Source organism: Arvicanthis niloticus, chromosome Y (genome assembly GCF_011762505.2).
Source record: "Arvicanthis niloticus isolate mArvNil1 chromosome Y, mArvNil1.pat.X, whole genome shotgun sequence".
Classification (NCBI taxonomy): domain Eukaryota; kingdom Metazoa; phylum Chordata; class Mammalia; order Rodentia; family Muridae; genus Arvicanthis; species Arvicanthis niloticus.
Window position 1 is genome coordinate 3,188,704 of NC_133431.1, and position 20,892 is coordinate 3,209,595.

General features: G+C 54.3%; 3 protein-coding genes across 6 annotated transcripts; 1 reads left to right on the forward strand and 2 right to left on the reverse strand.

Moving 5' to 3' along the window:
* Window positions 1-413: 413 nt before the first annotated feature.
* LOC143437358 (polyprenol dehydrogenase-like) lies at window positions 414-6,152 on the reverse strand. Its single transcript, XM_076922151.1, has 7 exons — window positions 5,995-6,152; window positions 3,296-3,403; window positions 3,114-3,182; window positions 2,794-2,895; window positions 1,729-1,936; window positions 1,101-1,308; window positions 414-721 (listed from the first exon to the last, which is right to left on the reverse strand). Exons 1-7 carry the CDS (start codon window positions 6,107-6,109, stop codon window positions 527-529), a joined length of 1,005 nt encoding a protein of 334 aa, XP_076778266.1. The 5' UTR covers window positions 6,110-6,152; the 3' UTR covers window positions 414-526.
* A 313-nt stretch (window positions 6,153-6,465) lies between these two features.
* Window positions 6,466-9,082, reverse strand: LOC143437263 (uncharacterized). The gene is made up of 3 exons (XM_076922091.1): window positions 8,557-9,082; window positions 8,172-8,257; window positions 6,466-8,088 (listed from the first exon to the last, which is right to left on the reverse strand). The coding sequence occupies exon 1, from the start codon at window positions 9,080-9,082 to the stop codon at window positions 8,657-8,659; it is 426 nt and encodes a 141-aa protein (XP_076778206.1). The 3' UTR covers window positions 6,466-8,088; window positions 8,172-8,257; window positions 8,557-8,656.
* An 825-nt stretch (window positions 9,083-9,907) lies between these two features.
* On the forward strand, window positions 9,908-19,951 carry LOC143437365 (CD99 antigen-like). Of its 4 annotated transcripts, none has more exons than XM_076922175.1 (9): window positions 9,908-9,953; window positions 11,336-11,419; window positions 15,690-15,746; window positions 16,109-16,141; window positions 16,881-16,934; window positions 17,599-17,649; window positions 17,895-17,930; window positions 18,081-18,194; window positions 19,813-19,951. In XM_076922175.1, exons 1-9 carry the CDS (start codon window positions 9,923-9,925, stop codon window positions 19,827-19,829), a joined length of 477 nt encoding a protein of 158 aa, XP_076778290.1. In that variant the 5' UTR covers window positions 9,908-9,922; the 3' UTR covers window positions 19,830-19,951. The 4 variants fall into 4 exon arrangements, with proteins under 4 accessions (XP_076778290.1, XP_076778289.1, XP_076778292.1 ...); XM_076922174.1 differs by lacking the exon at window positions 9,908-9,953 and adding an exon at window positions 10,367-10,536; XM_076922176.1 differs by lacking the exons at window positions 9,908-9,953; window positions 16,881-16,934 and adding an exon at window positions 10,372-10,536.
* The last annotated feature ends 941 nt before the right edge of the window (window positions 19,952-20,892 follow it).

The window sequence follows — 20,892 nt, forward strand, 5'->3', positions numbered from 1 at the left end:
GATTGGGAGGGCGGAGCCTCTGACACTCAGGGAAACCGGAAGAGCCCGCCCACAGGCACAGGAAGTGAGGTCAGGGACCCGGAAACAGCGGGGGAGGGAACAGGAAGTGACGTCATTGCTACAGGAAGTGACACCTGAGGCTCAGGGAGGAAAACGGAGGAAACAGGAAGTGATGCGTCGCACTCAGTGACCCCACACAAAGGGACAGGAAGTGATGTCACGGTGGCCAGGAAGTGACCTCAGAGCCTGGGGTGGGGACAGCTCAGAACAGGAAGTGACGTCATCACACAAAAGCAGCTCCTTGCAAACAGGAAGTGACATCATGACCACTTAAAAGGCAACAGGAAGTGACATCACATTTCCCACACCCCGGGCCCCGCCCCCAGCGACACCACTCAGACCCACACGCTGAGGCAGGGGGATGGACGCGTTTATTCCTCGCGGCCCCGCCCACCGGGTGACGTCACGCAGACGCCGAGGCCCCGGCGCCGAGGCAGGGGGATGGCCGTGCTGACCCCGCCCCGGGTCACAGCCCCGCGGTCTCGTCGGCGACGCCCGTCAGCCTGCAGGCCTCGGCCCACAGGCGCCGCTGCAGCTCCGGGTCCCGCGCGGCCGCCGCAGGCTCCGCCTCCGCCTCGTTGTACAGGTAGCGACCTCCGACCCCTTCCAGCTCCGGCGCCGCCGCCGCGTAGACCGGGGTCCAGGAGCCCTCGTCCGGGGTCTGCGGGGTCGGGGGTCACATGAAGGTCACATGGGGTCACATGAAGGTCACATGGGGGGTCAAAGAGGAGAAACCGAGATTTGGGGTCAGAGACGGGTGAAGTGAGGTCACAGGTGTCACTTGGGGTCGTGGGGGTCATATGATGTCATCGGGGTCACAGGGGTCACACAAAATCATAGGGTTCATTTGGGGTCATGAGGGGTCACTGGGGTCATCAGACGTCACATGGGGTCACCCAGGGTCAGGGGGTTGAGAGGGGGCCACTCAGGGTGACCCCGGTCCACGAGGTCATGGTGGGGTCAAAAGGTCACGAGGGTCACACACCGGATCCGGGGTCACCACGGGGTCACCCGGGGGTCGCGGGGTCGGGGCCGCCCACCTTGAACAGCAGCCACCCGAGGCCGCGCTGCACGGCCCGGGCGCCGACCCACAGGTGGCGGTAGAGGGCGGTGTCGACGACCCCGGGGTCGGCCATGTTGGCGGTGACGCGGTCGCCCCGGGCGTCCAGGAGCCGCTGCAGCCGCAGCGAGAACAGCGCGAGCGCGAGTTTGCTGCCCGCGTAGGCCGCGTGCGCGGAGTAGGCGGAGCTGGGGGCCGGAGGGGGCGGGGCCGCGTCAGCCGTGGGCCCGGAAGGGGGCGTCGCGGGGCCGCGTCAGCCAACTCCGCCCACCTGTCAATCACTCCCTGAAGCCCCGCCCACCTGTCAGTGATGGCGTCATTGGCCCCGCCCACCTGTCCGTCACCCTGATGATGTCATTGACCTCAACAGCCACAGTGGCATCACCGGCCCCGCCCACCTGCCAATCACTGCCCGGGCGGTGACATCATGAGATGACATCATTGACTCCGCCCACCTGTCAGTCATTCCCCAATGACATCATCGCCCGGCGTCGCAGCCCCGCCCACCCGATGACAGTCGCTGGTGACGTCATCGCTCCCCGGGCGTCCCCAGGAAGTGATGTCACCGGCCCCGCCCACCGCCCTCCCCCGGCCCCGCCCCCGCTCACCGCCCGTGCAGGTCGGCCATGTCGATCTCGCCCACGCGGTGGGTGGCGGAGCCCACGGTGACGACGCGCGAGCTCCGCCCCCCGGCCCCGCCCACGCGCAGCGACGGCAGCAGCAGCAGCGTCAGCAGGAAGTGGCCCAGGAAGTTCACGCCCACGTGGCGCTCGAAGCCGTCGTCGGTCTCACCCCGCGGCTCCATCATGATGCCGGCTGGGGGCGGGGTCAGGGGTGAGGGGCGGGGTCAGCGGTGAGGGGCGGGGTCAGGGGTGAGGGGCGGGGTCAGGGGAAGCCCCACCCACCACACGGGAAGCCACCGGAGGCCCCGCCCACCCGCCTAACATCAGCCCTCAAGGCCCTGCCTGACTTTCAGTCCCTCATTTGCATATTCATGAGAATCAGCCACAGATCTGCATATTCATAAGGACCACAGGGGACCTGATAGCGGCTCATTTGCATATGCAAATGTCACATACTTATGGGAGGGGCCTGCGTACAGCCTGTTTTTCCTGCAGATTTGCATATGCTAATGACCCTGTAAATATTCATGCAGTAGCCTCTCCCTGGATTCTGGTTCTTACTCATTTGCATATTCAGTACAGTTCATGTGTATTCATGAGACACAATGCGGCCAACGGGCAGCTGGACGCCCTCATTTGCATATGCAGATTATATTTGTGGCTTCTCATGAATATTCACAGGCTGATTTGCATATGCAGATGAGCCAGAGAGTTCACTGTGGGAGGTGCCTGTTCCCAGCATCTCATATTCATGACACATTTTGCATATGCAAATCTCCAGGCGCAGCCTCAGAGCTGCAGCTCCTCCTCCTGCCTGTGTGATTTGCATATGCAGACGGGCAGGAGCTCATTTGCATGTGTGACTCCCCATCTCCTGAATACACATGAGGTGATCTGCATATGCAAATCAGGCAGATGCCAAACCCCACACACGCAGTCACCAGGCCGCTCATGAATATTAACGAGCTGATTTGCATACCCGCAGACCCACCGCTGTCCATGTCCCCGTGGGTGTTGCCCCGCAAGCCCCGCCCCCGGCCCCGCCCTCACCGTTGTTGACGAGCAGGTGCAGCGGCCGCCCCGAGGCCCGGAACTCGCGCACGAAGCGGCGGACGGACGCCAGCGACGCCAGGTCCAGGAACAGGAAGTCGGCTGCGGGGGCGGGGCCGGGGTGACGTCACTTCCTGTCGGGCCCAGGCCCCGCCCTCAACCTCCCCGACCCTGCAGGCCCCGCCCTCAACCTCCCGGGTTCCACCCCCAGCCCAGGCCCCGCCCCCAGCCCAGGCCCCGCCCCCAGCCCAGGCCCCGCCCCCAGCCCAGGCCCAGCCCCCAGCCCAGGCCCCGCCCCCAGCCCAGGCCCCGCCCCTCACCGCTGTCGCTCCCCGACTCCGCCCGGATGCTGCTCACGGCCTCGCGTCCCTTTCGCTCGTCGTTTCCGGCTGTTGGGGGGGGAACAAGATGGCCGCTGGCCGACCCCGGGCTGGACCCGCCCCCTCCGCCGCCCGGCCCCGCCCACCCCGCCCCCCGTTAGCCCAGGCTGGACCCCGCGCACCCACGACCACGCGCATCCCGAGCCGCGCCAGACGCCGCGCGGTGCTGAGCCCGATGCCCTCGGCGCCTCCGGTGACGACGGCCACGCGGCCCGGCTGGGGCGGCAGCTCTGCGGGGGCGGGGCGGGGGCGGGGTCAGGGCGGGGCCTCCCGACCGTCAGTCTGCAGCCGGGCCCCGCCCACGTCCGGCTCCCACCCTCCCACCCACCGGAAACCGCGAGTGCTCACGGGGCAGGGCTCATTAATATTCATGAGGTCTGATGTGCAAATGTGGATGGGGGTCTGCGGCTGGGGGATGACCGGGAGTGAAAAGGTCATGTAAGGGAAACGGTGGTGGATGAGAGAGTGGAAACGGCTACGGCAGGGGGATGACCGGGAGTAATAAAGAAAAAAAAATAAATAATAATATTAATTTTTTTTAAAAAGTCGAAAAAAACTACGTCAGGGGGATGACCTGCAGTGAAGATTTAAAAAAATAATAATAATAACGATTAAAAAAAAAATTACAAGGAGCTACAGCAGGGGAGTGACCGGCACTGAGACATTAAAAAAATAAAATAATCATGAATAAAAAAAAAAAAAAAAAATGGAAAAAATGGAAAAAGCTGCAGCAGGGGGATGACTGTGAGTGACCCTGTAAAAAACATAATAACAAGAAAAATAAAAAAATAAAAAGAAAAAAAATTAAAAAAGGCTACGGCAGGGGGATGACGGCCACTGAGACGGTAAAATAATAATAATAAATAATAACATAATATTAATAATATTACAATAAGACACTGGAAACAGCTACTGCAGGGGGATGACCTCGAGCAGGGGAGTGACCCCAACTGAGACTTTAAAAAATGATGAAAATAATAATAATAATAATGATGATAAAAGTGCCTGCAGCAGGGGGATGACTGCGAGTGAAAGTCAGTGATAATAAGAAAAATAGCTACGGCTGGGGGATGACCATAAGTGAATATTAAAAAAAAAATAATAATAATGGCAACAAAAAAACAGAAAATGCTGCAGCAGGGGGATGACAGCCAGTAAAAACCTAAAAGAAGAAGAAGAAAAAAAAGACAGAATAGAACAAGGCTACGGCAGGGGGATGGCCGCCACTGAGACCTTAAAATAGACACAATAATAATTAAACTATATTGAATTAAAAAGAAACTGGCGACAGCGACGGCAGGGGGATGACCGGGAGTAAAAAAGACAAAATAAATTAATAATAATAATAATTTTTTTTAAAAAGTCGAAGAAAACTACGTCAGGGGGATGACCTGCAGTGAAGATTTAAAAAAAAAAAAAAAGATTAAAAAAAAAAAAAAATTACAAGGAGCTACAGCAGGGGACTGACCGCCACTGAGACTTTAAAAAAATAAAATAATGATGACCAAAAAAAAAAATGGAACAAATGGAAGAAGCTGCAGCAGGGGGATGACTGTGAGTCAACGTTTAAAAAACATAATAACACGAAAAATAAAAAAATAATAAAATAATAAAAAAGGCTACGGCAGGGGGATGACCGCCACTGAGACCTTAAAATAGTCACAATAATAATTAAATGAAATTAAAAAGAAAGTGGCGAGAGCGACGGCAGGGGGATGACCGGGAGCACAGACTTTAGAAATAACAATACTGAAAGTGTTACAAAGCTGCTGCAGGGGGATGACCGCGAGTGAGTGTCTTTAACATGAGAATAAAAAACGTCATCAGCTACAGCCGGGGGATGACGGTGATAATAATAAAAATCCGAGACAACTACGTCCGGGGGATGACCGCGAGTGAAACGGTTGTTTAAAAAATGATTTAAAAAAAAAAAAAAAAAAAAAGATCAGCGGCGGGAGCTGCAGCAGGGGGATGACCGCGAGTGAAAATTTAATAAAAACAGTAACGACAAAAAATGCAAACAGCTACAACAGGGGGATGACCGCGAGTAAAAACTTAAAAAAAAAAAAAAAAAAAAAAAAACAACGGCGTCGGGAGCTGCAGCAGGGGAGTGACCGCCACTGACACCTTAAACAATTACACCGATGATCATGACGACGATGCGAATAATAAACAACCGGCGCGAACGACGGCCGGGGGATGACCGCGAGTGGAAACTGAGGAAAAGCCGCGGAACAGCTACGGCCGGGGGATGACGCCGGTGCGGACCGGAAGTGCGCGGCGCCGCGGGAACCGGGAAACGAACAAAGAAAAACCGGCCGGAACCGGTTTGCACCGCGACGGACGCGGCTCCGACCGGAAGTCCCGCCCCCGGCGGCGCCCGGAGCCGCGGAGGACGCCGGGAACCCGGGGCGGGGTCGCGGGGCCGCTCCGGTGCGGCACTTCCGGCTTCCGGTCGGGGGCGGGGCCTCGCGGCGCTGTTTCCGGAGCCGCGGAACAGAACCGGAACCGCGCCGAGCGCCCGCGCTTCCGGCTTCCGGCGGCTCCCGGAAGCTCCGAGCCGCGGACCGGAAGTCTCATCGCGCCGCCTCAGGTCCCGCCTCCGCCGCCGTCAATCACCGCGCGGACCGGAAACAGCCGCGGCGCCGCCGCTTCCGGGTTCCCAGGCGACCTCTGACCCCGCGCGGCCGCCGGAAGTTCCGTAGCGGCGGCTTCCGGTGGGAGGCGGGACCCGCCGCCGCCGCCGCCGCCGCCCGGTTCCCCGCTGTTTCCGGTGACCCCGCGACCCCCCCGCGACCCCGCGCGACCCCGCGTCGCTCACCCGGCGGCCGGAAGTCGCCCCGCAGGCGGCGCAGCAGCTGCGTCATCATCACGGCGACGCCCACGACGTAGACGCGGAGCGCGGCCCGCAGCGCGCGCAGCCACGGCGGCGCCATCGCGACCCCTGACCCCTGACGTCAGCGCGGGGCGGGGCCGGGGGCGGGGCGGGGCGGGGAGCGGCGGCAGGGGGATGACCGCGAGTGGGAACGGGTTGTGAAAATGACGGTTTTCATACAAAAAAATAATGGAAAGAGCTGAGGCCGGGGGATGACGGCGAGTGGAAATTAGTAATAAAAAGGGTCAGAACTGAGGCAGGGGCGTGACCGCGAGTATAGATACATAAACAGGGAAAGAGCTGAGGCCGGGGGATTGACAAGGAGTGAAAAAATGATATTTAAAGAACTGAGGCCGGGGGATGACTGCGAGTGGAAATGAAATGACGTAAATCAAAATGGACAGAGCTGAGGCAGGAGACTGAACACAAGTAAAAATATATTTTATAAAATAACGATCTTTATAAACATAATGGAAACAGCTGAGGCAGGGGGATGACAGTGATTGAACAGCAAATAAAATATAATAAATAAATATGACAAGAGCTGCGGCAGGGGGATGACAACGAGTGAAAACGTATTAAAAAAAACAACGTCTTTATTTAAAAAAAAAATGGGAATGGAAAGCACTGAGGCAGGGGGATGACTGCGAGTGAAAACTGAATCAAATATAATCAATAAATATGACAAGACCTACGGCAGGGGGATGACGACGAGTGAAAAAAATGATACTTGAAAGAACTGAGGAAGGGGGATGACTGCGAGTCTAAATTAAATGACGTAAATCAAAATGGACAGAGCTGAGGCAGGAGACTAACCGCAAGTAAAAATATATTTTATAAAATAACGATCTTTATAAACATAATGGAAACAGCTGAGGCAGGGGGATGACACTGATTGAACAGCAAATAAAATATAATGAATAAATATGACAAGACCTGGGACAGGGGGATGACAACGAGTGAAAATTAAATTAAACGAGTCAATCAAGACGTGAGGAGCTGCGGCAGGGGAATGAACACGAGTGAAAACGTATTTAAAAAAATAACGTCTTTATAAAAAAAACATGGAAAGCGCTGAGGCAGGGGGATGACCGCGAGTGCAAACCGAATTAAATACAATAAATAAACAATTGTCCAGAGCTGCAGCAGGGGGATGACTGTGACTGTTTCACACTGAAACAACAATGATTAAAAGAAAAAAATGGAGACAACGACGGCAGGGGGATGACCGCGAGTGAAAACACACAAAAATATAAATGAATAAAATAAATGATTTTAAAAAAAAATTTAAAAAAAACGGAAGAGCTACGGCAGGGGGATGACCACGAGTGAAAACGTACAAAAATATAAATGAATAAAATAAATGATTTTTTAAAAAAATTACAAAAAACGGAAGAGCTACGGCAGGGGGATGGCCACGAGTGAAAACAAACACACAAAAATATAAATAAAATAAATCATTTAAAAAAAATTACAAAAAACGGAAGAGCTACGGCAGGGGGATGACCACGAGTGAAAACACACAAAAATATAAATGAATAAAATAAATGATTTTTAAAAAAAATTACAAAAAACGGAAGAGCTACGGCAGGGGGATGACCACGAGTGAAAACGTACAAAAATATAAATGAATAAAATAAATGATTTAAAAAAAAAAATTACAAAAAACGGAAGAGCTACGGCAGGGGGATGGCCACGAGTGACGGGAGGCGCACGGTGGTGTGAGGCAGGGGGATGACGCCTGACCCCTGACCCCTGACGCCCAGTTTCCAACAAAAAAAAAAAAAAAGAAAAAAAGAAAAAATACTTTATTTCCGGTCCGAGCTGTGGGCGGGGCGCGATGACGTCACCCGGGGGTCGGGGCGCGGTGACGTCATCCCGGGGTCAGGGGGGGCGGAGACGGCGGCGTTGCGGGCGATGTCGCTGATGACGTCATGCTGCGGGCGGCGTCGGCGTCGCGGGTGACGTCATGGGCGGTGGGCGGGGCGGGCGACGTCATCGCGGGCTGGGCGGGGCCGGCGTCATCCTCCTGCGGCGACGCTGCGGGGGACACGAAGCGGGACGGGTTGGGGGCGGGGCCGGGCGTGAGTGACGGTTGGGGGCGGGGGGCGGGGCCGACTCACGCGTGTGACGTCATCGCGGTGGGCGGGGCTCCGGCGCGGGTCCGTCAGTCGCGTCCCGGGGGCGGCGCCTCCATCTCAGGTCAGACCTGCGGCGGGGGGCGGGGCTTATGTGCCATGACGTCACCGGGGGCGGCGCCGAGAGACGCAGGACGCGACCTCGCGGCCCCGCCCCCAGCGCGGCGCCCGCGCGTCACTCACGGCCGAGGGGGCGGGGCTCCGGTCAAGGTCGCGTCCCCGCCCCGCCCCCAGGGACGATGGGCGTGGCTTCGGTGCTGCAGCCCCGCCCCCGGGCGCCGCGGTCCCGTTTCCCGCCGGTTTCGGGGGTCGCGGGGTCGCGGGGGTCGCGGTCGCGCCGCTGACGTCACGCCGGCCCCGCCCCGCTCACCTGGGTCGCGTTTCCGCGGCGATCGCGCGGTTTTCGCGCGGTTTTCGGGGTCGCCCGGGGTCGGGGGTCGCCCGGGGGTCGCGGTGTCGCGCCGCTGACGTCACAGCCCGCGGTCGCAGTCGGCGTCGCGGCAGATGTACCACAGGATGACGTAGAGGATCAGCAGGATCGCGAGGATGAACAGCGCGACCAGCAGCGCCTTCGTCACGGGCGACACGAGCGCCTGCATCGCGCCGGACACGCCCCCCGCCGCCGCCGGACACGCCCCCGACACGCCCCCCGCCGCCGCCGGACACGCCCCCCGCCGCCGCCGGGCCGCCGCCGCCGCCGGAAACCGCGCGTAACGACCCGGGGCGGAATGAGTCTGCGCGGCGGCGGCGGGGGGCGGGGCCGGGACGCCGGGGGCGGGGCCGGGACGACGGGGGCGGGGCCGGGACGACGGGGGCGGGGCCGGGACGACGGGGGCGGGGCCGGGACGACGGGGGCGGGGCCGGGACGACGGGGGCGGGGCCGGGACGCGAGACATCAGCTATTCAATGGGGCGGCGGCCGTGGGCGGGGCCGGGACGCGGAGGGCGGGGCCTGGGGACTCGGATTCAATGCGTTTGCGGCGGTGGGCGGGGCCGGGACGCGGAGGGCGGAGCCTGGGGACTCGGATTCAATGCGGCGGCGGCTGTGGGCGGGGCCGGGACGCGGAGGGCGGAGCCTGGGGACTCGGATTCAATGCGTTTGCGGCGGTGGGCGGGGCCGAGAGACGAGACTGACGGACGCGGTGGGCGGAGCCTCAGGACGCAGGAAATCACCGTTTCAATGCGTTTGCGGCGGTGGGCGGGGCCTGGGACGTGGAGGGCGGAGCCTGTGGACGTGGAGGGCGGGGCTGACGGACGCGGAGGGCGGGGCCTGAGGACGCGACAGCGGGGCGGGGCTGACGGACGCGCGAGACCCGCGATTCAATGCGGCGGCGGCGGTGGGCGGGGCCTCGGGACTCAGGACCCGCCCTCGACCCGCGGACACGCCCCCAAACCGCAGCCCCGCCCATCGCCGGACCCGGAAGCCGGGATCCCGGTGAGTCTCCGCGCCGGGGCGGGGCCTGGACGATGGGGGCGGGGCCTGAGGACGTTCGGCGGCGGCTGCGGCGAACGTGAGGGGCGGGACATCAGTGACGGTCCGCGGCCTACGAGGGGCGGGGCCTCGGGACGCCGGGGGCGGGGCCTGCGCGGTGGGCGGGGCGTCCGCGGCGGCCGCGGCGGAAAAATTCAATAAAGAAAATGAGCGGCGGCGGCAGGGGGATGACCGGGAGTGTGAGACGCGGATTCGGAGGCAGGGGGATGACCGGGAGTGTGAGACACGGACGCGGAGGCAGGGGGATGACCGGGAGTGTGAGACGCGGATTCGGAGGCAGGGGGATGACCGGGAGTGTGAGACACGGACGCGGAGGCAGGGGGATGACCGGGAGTGTGAGACGCGGACGCGGAGGCAGGGGGATGACCGGGAGTGTGACACGCGGAGGCGGAGGCAGGGGGATGACCGGGAGTGTGAGACGCGGACGCGGAGGCAGGGGGATGACCGGGAGTGTGAGACACGGATTCGGAGGCAGGGGGATGACCGGGAGTGTGAGACGCGGACGCGGAGGCAGGGGGATGAGCGGGAGTGTGAGACACGGATTCGGAGGCAGGGGGATGACCCGGAGCCCCGGGGGCGTGGCGTGGCCGCCATCTTGTTTTCGCGCCGTTGTTTCCGGGTTTCCCGGGGATTCCCCGGGGGCGGGGCCTCGGTGGGCGGGGCTTCCGTCACTCCCGGCCCCGCCCCGCGGCCCCGCCCGTCAATCACTCGGCCATGGCGCGCGCGGCGCTGGCGGCCGTGACCCTGGTGCTGCTCGCGGCCTCGGCGCGGGGGGAGCTGCGGCCGGGGAGTGACCGCGATGGAGAGCTGCGGCCGGGGAGTGACCGCGATGGGGAGCTGCGGCCGGGGAGTGACCGCGGTGCGGATCTGAGGCCGGGGAGTGACCGCGATGGCCGGGCGGGGTTGAGGCGGGGGGATGACCGTGGTGGGCAGGGCCGGAGTCGCGCACTCGCGGTCAATCCCCGGCCTCCGCCCGCTGTTTACTCTGGGCCCGGGCGCGGCTTTTGGCCCGAGGTGGGAGGGAGAGGCTGCGGCCGGGGATTGGGTGCGACTGGCGAGTGACTGGAGACGGGGATGGAGGCAGGGGAGTGACTGCGAGTGACTGAGAATGGGTTTCTGAGGCAGGGGGATGGCGGCGACTGACGGGGAGTGAGGTTATGAGGCCGGGGATTGACCGCGAGTGAGCGTGTGAGGCCGGGGAATGACCGCGAGTGACCGCGTGAGGCCGGGGAGTGACCGCGAGTGAGCGTGTGAGGCCGGGGAGTGACCGCGAGTGACCTTGTGAGGCCGGGGAGTGACCGCGAGTGACCTTGTGAGGCCGGGGAGTGACCGCGAGTGACCTTGTGAGGCCGGGGAGTGACCGCGAGTGACCGCGTGAGGCCGGGGAGTGACCGCGAGTGAGCGTGTGAGGCCGGGGAGTGACCGGGAGTGACCGCGTGAGGCCGGGGAGTGACCGCGAGTGACCGTGTGAGGCCGGGGATTGACCGCGAGTGACCTTGTGAGGCCGGGGAGTGACCGCGAGTGACCCGGCCGCGCCCGTCAGTCACGTGGGCGCGGCCGCCGCCCGGGCTGAGTCACCGCCTCGCGGCTGCGGCTGCGGCCGGAAGTGGGCGTGGCTTTCGTTCCCGCGCGCTGACGTCACCCCCCCCCCCCCGCAGGTCCCGGGATCCGGTTCCCGCCGGTTTCGGCGCTGAAGGCCGCGGACGCCGGAGGAGACTTCGACCTGGGGGACGCGCTCGGCGGTGAGGGGCGGGGCCGTGACGTCACGGTGACGTCATAGTGGGCGGAGCCGGGGCGGGAAACGATGGCGGGTTTCATGGATTAATTAATTAGAAACTTAATTAGATTTTTATGAATTGACTTTTATTGACTTTGAATTAATTTACATAAATTTTAATAATAATTTATGATGATTTATATGTGATGTGATGCTAATTTACATAAATTTAAATTTGTAATAATGATTTTTATACGTAATATAATAACGATTTAAATAGATTTTAAATAAATAGATTTTTATTAATTGAGTTTTATTGACTTTGAATTAATTTACATAAATTTTAATAATAATTTGTGATGATGATGACTTATATGTGATGTGACGATAATTTAAATAAATTTAAATAATTTGTGATGATGATTTTTATACGTAATATGGTAACGATTTAAATAAATTTTAATTAAATTTAAATAAAAATGAGATCACGATGAATTAAAAATCAACTTAAAGTCAATAAAATTCAATCAATTAAAAGTCAAATAAAAGGTAAAATCAAAAAAATTATCATTAAAACTTAATTGACGATTTTTAAAAGAAAATTCAATAAATAAATTTAAATAAATATCAAACTGCAGTTAATTAAAAGTTAATTTAAAGTCAATGAGATTCAGTTAATTAAAAGTCAAATAAAGGGTAAAATCACCCAAAAAATTATAATTAAACAATAATTGACGATTTTTAAAGGAAAATTCAATGAAACTTAATTAAAAGTCAAATTAAAATTAATTAGATTTTTATTAATTGAGTTTTATTGACTTTGAATTAATTTAAATAAATTTTAATTTTAATAATAATTTATGATGATGATGATGACTTATATGTGATTTGACGATAATTTAAATAAATGAATAATAATAAACTTTAATGATTTGTAATAGTGATTTCTTATATAATATGATAACGATTTAAATAAATTTTAAATAAATTTAAATAAAAATGAAATCACGATGAATTAAAAATCAACTTAAAGTCAATAAAATTCAATCAATTAAAAGTTAAACAAAGGGTAAAACCCCAAAAAATCATAATTAAAACTTAATTGACGATTTTTAAAGGAAAATTCAATAAATAAATTTAAATAAATATTAAATTACAGTTAATTAAAAGTTAATTTAAAGTCAATGAGATTCAGTTAATTAAAAGTCAAATAAAGGGTAAAATCCCAAAAAATATATAATTAAACAATAATTGACGATTTTTAAAGGAAAATTCAATGAAACTTAATTAAAAGTCAAATTAAAATTAATTAATTAGATTTTTATTAATTGAGTTTTATTGACTTTGAATTAATTTAAATAAATTTTAATTTTAATAATAATTTATGATGATGATGACTTATATGTGATGTGACGATAATTTAAATAAATGAATAATAATAAACTTTAATGATTTGTAATAGTGATTTCTTATATAATATAATAACGATTTAAATAAATTTTAAATAAATTTAAATAAAAATCAAAATACGATGAATTAAAAATCAACTTAAAGTCAATAAAATTCAATCAATTAAAAGTTAAACAAAGGCTAAAACCGCAAAAAATCATAATTAAAACTTAATTGACGATTTTTAAAGGAAAATTCAATAAATAAATTTAAATAAATATTAAATTACAGTTAATTAAAAGTTAATTTAAAGTCAATGAGATTCAGTTAATTAAAAGTTAAACAAAGGGTAAAATCCACAAAAAATATAATTAAACAATAATTGACGATTTTTAAAGGAAAATTCAATAAAAGTTAAATAAAAGTCAAATTAAAATTAACTGAGTTTCGAGCAAAATGCGAAGAGAAATCGATCGAAAATTCACTGGAAATTAGACGAGATTTAAAAACCGATGAAAGTTGAACGAAGCTCAAATGAAAACTCAGAGCAAAGTTAATGAGAAATTAAATGAGAATTAAATGAGATTTAAGTAAAAGTCAAATGGAAGTTAAATTAAATAAAGTTCACGTAAAATTCAAACGAAAACGATTTAGAAATTTAATGGAAACTAAATTAAAATTCAAATAATTCAAAGTCTCAGTCGATCGAGATCCGGACACAAATTAAAAAAAAAAAAAATTTAAGCAAAATTTAAAATAAATAATAATAATAATAATAATAATAAATTTGAGCAAAATTTATTGAACTGAAATAAAACACAAAGAAAAGTTAAAGAAAAAGTTAAATAAAATTTAAAATAAATTTTCGGGAAAAATATCGATGGATCGAAATAAAACATGATTTGAATTAAATTAATTAAATTAAATTAAATTAAATTCAGTCAATAAATTGAAAAATAAAAATTCGAAAACAAAGTCAATAAATTCGGACGGAATCGGAATGAATTTACGTAAAGTCGAAAGAAATTTTAAGCCAAATAAAATGCAAATGAGCAAAAAAAATGGAAAATTTAAATAATTATTATTTAAATTTACTTCAGTTCGAGCTCAGTTCATCGTTTTATTTATTTCAGTTTCTCGTGTTTTCCGTGCGATTTCACTGAAGTGAATTTAAATAAAACGTGAGCGGATAAATTACACGAGATTAAAACTGAATTAAATTAAATAAAATCCGGATAAAACTCGGATAATTAAATTAAATTAAATAATAATAATTAAATTAAATAAAACCCGGATAAAATTCACAGGATGTTTGATTTTTAAATTTTGTTTAATTTCCAATTAACTTTTGATCGATTTTTATTTGAATTTTACTTGAAATTTAGTCAATTTGTATCTGAGTTTCACGTAAGTTTTATTTTAATTTTCACTTAATAATTTTAAATTAATTTAATTGATATTTATTTATTAAATAATTAAATAATTCAATTGTTTAATTAAGTCTTTAATATTTAATTTAATGTTTAATTTAATATTTAATTTAATGTTTAACTTAATGTTTAATTTAATGTTTAATTCAATGTTTTTATTCTCAGAATGAATTTGATTCAAACATTGACTTTAAGTGAATTCAGATGAGAATCGGATCCGACGAAGTTTGAAATTAAATAAAACATGAGTTAAATGAACCTGAGTCGGATCCCGTGACATTTAAATAAATCCTGGTAAAATATTTACATAAATTTGAATAAAGCAAACGCGTCACGGGGCCCAGATTTCAACAGATTTTAATGAAATTAAATGAAATTAAATGAATTTTAATGAAATTTTAATGAAATTACCGTGAATTTCAGGCAGATCTGGAGGAATTCAGGTGAAACATAATTGAATAAATTTGCATAAATTTGCATAAGTGAATAAATCCGGACTCACGTGACCTGGAAATTGAATTAAACCGAGGCTTAAATGGCGCTTGAATAAAATCCGGGGAAAAAATCCGCCACCAAAGTGTGAAATAAATAAATTTGGGTTCAGGTTGGATTTAAATAAAATGTAAATTAGGTAAAGTTTATTTAAATAAATTTGAATAAAGCGAACGCCGAGATTTGAACGAATTTAAACGGAATTGAGGTGAAGTTGAGTCGGATCTGATGGGATCCAGGGGAGACACGGGCGCGTAGATTTGCATAAATTTGCATAAAGTTTAAATAAATTTACATGAAATTTAAATGCGAAATTTTAAAGCTTTTTAATGATTTGGTTTCCTTTTCTCTCACAGCCCGGACCCCGTCACTCACAGCCATCCCCCTGCCTCACACCGTCACTCACAGCCGTCCCCCTGCCTCACACCGTCACTCACAGCCATCCCCCTGCCTCACACCATCACTCACAGCCGTCCCCCTGCCTCACACCGTCACTCACAGCCGTCCCCCTGCCTCACACACTCACTCACAGCCGTCCCCCTGCCTCACACGCTCACTCACAGTCGTCCCCCTGCGTCAGACCGTCACTCACAGCCGTCCCCCTGCCTCACACCGTCACTCCTTGTCACTCATGCTCATCCTCCTGCCTCACAGGCTGAGTCACAGCCACCCCACTGCCTCAGACAGTGACTCCCCATTACTCACAGTCATCCCACTGCCTCAGACACTCAGTCCTTGTCACTCAGGGTCATTTCCCTGGATCATACGCTCACTCGTCTTCACTCACAGTCATCCCCCTGCCTCACACACTCAGTCGTCATTAGTCACAGTCATCCCCCTGCCTCACACACTCAGTCGTCATTAGTCACAGTCATCCCCCTGCCTCACAGGCTCAGTCACAGTCACTCACAGCCATCCCCCTGCCTCACATCTCAATGATGACACTAATTAATAATCATTAGACGCCATGTTTTTCGTCCCCAGATCCAACCAAGAAGCCGCCGCCCAAGGGCCCGACGGCGCCAAAGAAGCCGGCGTCAGGTGAGGCCCCACTTCCTGTCCCTCACCCACTTCCTGTGTCACACCCACTTCCTGTCTCACACCCACTTCCTGTCCCTCCCACTTCCTGTCCCTCACCCACTTCCTGTCTCACACCCACTTCCTGTCCCACTTCCTGTCTGTCACCCACTTCCTGTCCCTCCCACTTCCTGTCCCTCACCCACTTCCTGTGTCACACCCACTTCCTGTCTCACACCCACTTCCTGTCCCTCCCACTTCCTGTCCCTCACCCACTTCCTGTCTCACACCCACTTCCTGTCCCACTTCCTGTCTGTCACCCACTTCCTGTCCCTCCCACTTCCTGTCCCTCACCCACTTCCTGTGCCACTTCCTGTCTCCCGCAGACGACCTGAACCTGGACGACGCGCTGCCCGGGGGTGAGAACCGGGAACCGGCCTGAGCCGGTCGGAGCCGGAAGTGAGGGCGGCAGGGTTGGGGGCGGAGTCACCGGAGTGGGGGCCGCGGATATGCTAATTTATGCTAATGAGGTAAAGTACATGCTGGTTATCCCAGGCTAACGGTGAAGGGTGGGGTATGCTAATGAGGGAGGTTTATGCTAATGAGCTGTGACCTGGGAGCCGAGTTATGCTAATTAACGTCCCTGCTTATTCCTGATTTGTGCTGATTGTGGGGGAGGGCGGGGCATGCAAATGAGCACGATTGCGGTGACTGCGTAGAAAACGCTGAGAGGGGCGGGTTTATGCAAATGAGCTCAGTGTGGGGTGACGAGGGATGATTATGCCAACCATGAGGGGAGTGGCTATGCAAATGAGCACTGATTTACGCAAATGATTTACGCTAATTATAAACAAAAAGAATGGAAATGGGTTTATGCAAATGAGCTGAGCCTATGCTAATGAGCCAGTTATGAAGGAAACGCAGAGAGGAACCCGTGTATGCAAATGAGCACCGATTTATGTTAATTAGAAAGGAAAGGCTGAGTGATTTTATGCAAATGAGCCCAGATCTATGCTAATTATAACGGCTGGGTTTAGGCTGAGGGCGGGGCCTGCGCTGACGCATGCAGATTTATGCTAATTAACCACCCGCACCTTCCCTCCCACAGCCCGGCGACGCCCAGCCGCATGCTAATCTATGCTAATTTATGCTAATCAGCGTTGCTTCGCCCACCCAGGCTCCGCCTCCTTCCTCCTAACCTCCCGCCCCCAGGTGAGCGCAGAGCGAGGGGGCGGGTTTATGCAAATGAGCCAAGGCTCCTCCCCCACGTCCGCATGCTAACGAGCTTCATGCACATTGAGGGCTTCTGATGACGTCAACGTCTATGCTGATTTATGCTAATTAGGCCGCTGTCACCGCGTAGTCAGCTCAGGGCTGTGGGTGTGGCCTCGATCACCTCGTTATCATAGCCCCGCCCACAGCCTTCCATCCTGTGCTGGGGGTTTATGCTAATGAGCCTCTGCTCACTGCGCATGGCAATTTATGTAAATCAGCTCTGACCCGGAAGTTTATGCAAATGAGTCCAGGTGCAGTCGCTGCTGCTGATCACCATAGCTTCATGCTAATTTATGCAAATCAGCTGCTCTGGGCTCATCGCTCATGCAGAGCCTATGCTAATTTATGCAAATCAGTCCAACCCAAGCCCATTTCCCACCATCTGCATTATAACCCATGCAAATTTATGCAAATCACCTCCAACCCAGACCCTGCTTGCCCTCAAGTCCATTATAATTCATGCTAATTTATGTAAATGAGCCCCGCCCTCCGCCCGGCCTTCCTTCCTGTCACATGCACTGATTCCACCCCGGGGTCGATGATGTCACCGCCCCCGGGTCAGAGGTCAGCGCTGACGTCACCGCCCCGACTCCGCCCACAGGGGGAATCTCAGACCGCGACCTGGAGGACGTCGCCGGGAGCGGAGGGAGAGGTCGGCCCCGCCCCTCACAGGCCACGCCCACTTCCTGTCTCGGCCCCATCCCTCACAGGCCACGCCCACTTCCTGTCTCGGTCCCGCCCCCTCACCCACAGCCCGTCCCGTAACCCCGCCCCTCGTCGCCCACGCTCCTTTGATTCGGCCCCCCCTTCCCCATGGCCACGCCCACTTCTGGGTGGGAGGAGCCGGGGCCGTGTGGGCGGGGCAGGTGCATTGTGGGTGATTTCTTGTCACCGCAGGAGGCGGAGGGCGGAGCGAGGAGCCGGAGCCTGAAGGTAAGTCCCGCCCCCGACAGGAAGCCACAGCCCCGACAGGAAGTCCCGCCCCCGACAGGAAGTCACAGCCATGACAGGAAGTCATAATCCCCGCCCCGCAGTCGCCCCGCCCTCCCTTAGTCCCCGCCCTGACCGAGGCCCCGCCCCCAGGCTCGCCCCAGGGCCTGGTCCCGGGCGTGGTCGCCGCCGTGGTGGCCGCAGTCGCCGGCGCCGTCTCGAGCTTCGTCGCCTACCAGAAGAAGCGTCTGTGCTTCCGGGAGCCGGGTGAGGGGGCGGGGCCTGGGGGTCGCGGGGTCGCGGCTGGGGCGGGTGCGAGGCAGGGGGATGACAGTGAGTGTGAGGCAGGGGGATGACGGTGAGTGTGAGGCAGGGGGATGACGGTGAGTGTGAGGCAGGGGGACGACAGTGAGTGTGAGGCAGGGGGACGACAGTGAGTGTGAGGCAGGGGGATGACAGTGAGTCTGAGGCAGGGGGATGACAGTGAGTGTGAGGCAGGGGGACGACAGTGAGTCTGAGGCAGGGGGATGACAGTGAGTGTGAGGCAGGGGGATGACGGTGAGTGTGAGGCAGGGGGATGACAGTGAGTGTGAGGCAGGGGGATGACGGTGAGTGTGAGGCAGGGGGATGACGGTGAGTGTGAGGCAGGGGGACGACAGTGAGTGTGAGGCAGGGGGACGACAGTGAGTGTGAGGCAGGGGGATGACAGTGAGTCTGAGGCAGGGGGATGACAGTGAGTGTGAGGCAGGGGGACGACAGTGAGTCTGAGGCAGGGGGATGACAGTGAGTGTGAGGCAGGGGGACGACAGTGAGTGTGAGGCAGGGGGATGACAGTGAGTGTGAGGCAGGGGGACGACAGTGAGTGTGAGGCAGGGGGATGACAGTGAGTGTGAGGCAGGGGGACGACAGTGAGTGTGAGGCAGGGGGATGACAGTGAGTGTGAGGCAGGGGGACGACAGTGAGTGTGAGGCAGGGGGACGACAGTGAGTGTGAGGCAGGGGGATGACAGTGAGTGTGAGGCAGGGGGACGACAGTGAGTGTGAGGCAGGGGGATGACAGTGAGTGTGAGGCAGGGGGACGACAGTGAGTGTGAGGCAGGGGGATGACAGTGAGTGTGAGGCAGGGGGACGACAGTGAGTGTGAGGCAGGGGGATGACAGTGAGTGTGAGGCAGGGGGATGACAGTGAGTGTGAGGCAGGGGGATGACAGTGAGTGTGAGGCAGGGGGATGACAGTGAGTGTGAGGCAGGGGGATGACGGTGAGTGTGAGGCAGGGGGATGACGGTGAGTCTGAGGCAGGGGGATGACAGTGAGTGTGAGGCAGGGGGATGACGGTGAGTGTGAGGCAGGGGGACGACAGTGAGTGTGAGGCAGGGGGACGACGGTGAGTGTGAGGCAGGGGGACGACAGTGAGTGTGAGGCAGGGGGACGACAGTGAGTGTGAGGCAGGGGGATGACAGTGAGTGTGAGGCAGGGGGATGACAGTGAGTGTGAGGCAGGGGGATGACAGTGAGTGTGAGGCAGGGGGACGACTGTGAGTGTGAGGCAGGGGGATGACAGTGAGTGTGAGGCAGGGGGATGACAGTGAGTGTGAGGCAGGGGGATGACGGTGAGTGTGAGGCAGGGGGATGACGGTGAGTCTGAGGCAGGGGGATGACGGTGAGTGTGAGGCAGGGGGATGACTGTGAGTGTGAGGCAGGGGGATGACAGTGAGTGTGAGGCAGGGGGATGACAGTGAGTGTGAGGCAGGGGGACGACAGTGAGTGTGAGGCAGGGGGATGACAGTGAGTGTCTGAGGCAGGGGGACGACAGTGAGTGTGAGGCAGGGGGATGACTGTCAGTGACAACCACTTCCTGTCTGACGCCCCGCCCCCTGTCGCCCGCAGACTCCGCCCCCGTCTAGGACGCCAGCACCGCCCAGGCCGACTCCGCCCACAACGACATCGCCGCGCCCACCGCGGGCATCCCCCTGCCTCAGCTCTGGGGCCCCCAGGGTTGTGGGAAATAAAGGAGTTCGATGCCTAAGCCCGTGTGGTCACTCGTGGTCAATCCCCTGCCTCAGACGCTCAGTCCTTGTCGCTCACAGTCGTCCCCCTGCCTCAGTCACCGACACTCAGGGTCAGTCTCCTGCTGTAGCTTCTCACCCCAACTTCTCACCCGGCATCCTGGGCTCACGGCCCCTGAGCAGCCCGGCCTGGTGGGGTAACCTGAGCTCAGTCCCGACCACCCGGGGGTTTGTCGTCATCCTGGGACAGCCTGGACTAACCCCGAAGCGACCGGGCCTGGCAGGGTAGCCTGGGCTGCCCAGAGGCTGCACTCGGGTGCTGGGACATCCTGGGCTAACAGCTCTGAGGACGTCGCCCCGGGGTCAGAGGCCGACGGTGGAGCCAGGTTGGGGCAGCCTGTGCTACCCGCCGTGGGGTCTGAATCGACGGGGAGGCCTGCGCTGACCGCTGGGCCCGTGGGACATCCTCGGCTAACTGCTTGACGCCGTGCGCTGCCGGGGCAGCCTGGGCTAAGTCACAGTCAGTGGGGCCTGACGGGCAGCCTGGGCTACATAACGCAGCAGCCCGGCTCCGGGTGTGGGGTAGCCTGTGCTAACCACTCAGCGACCTCGCGCCGTGGCCCAGGCTGAATCCCCGGCCTCACACCCCGGGCCTGGTGTCCGAGGCTAACCCGCCCTGCACGGCGACACTGAGTGTGACCCCGGGGGCGGGGCTTCCTGTTCCCCTGACTGACGGGTTAGCCCAGGCTGCCCCGCGTGTCTTCCACCCGACCCCGGGCCGACTTCTCTTCTCGTCATGCCTGACCTCATTAGCATAAATTAGCATATCAGCGCAGACGCAGGGCAACCTGGGCTACGTGGAGGTTGGGTCAGGCTGCGCTCATTTGCATAAATTAGCATCAAATTAGCATCAATTACAATGAAGGCTGAGACAGTTTCTCTGGGAGCCGATTTGCATAAA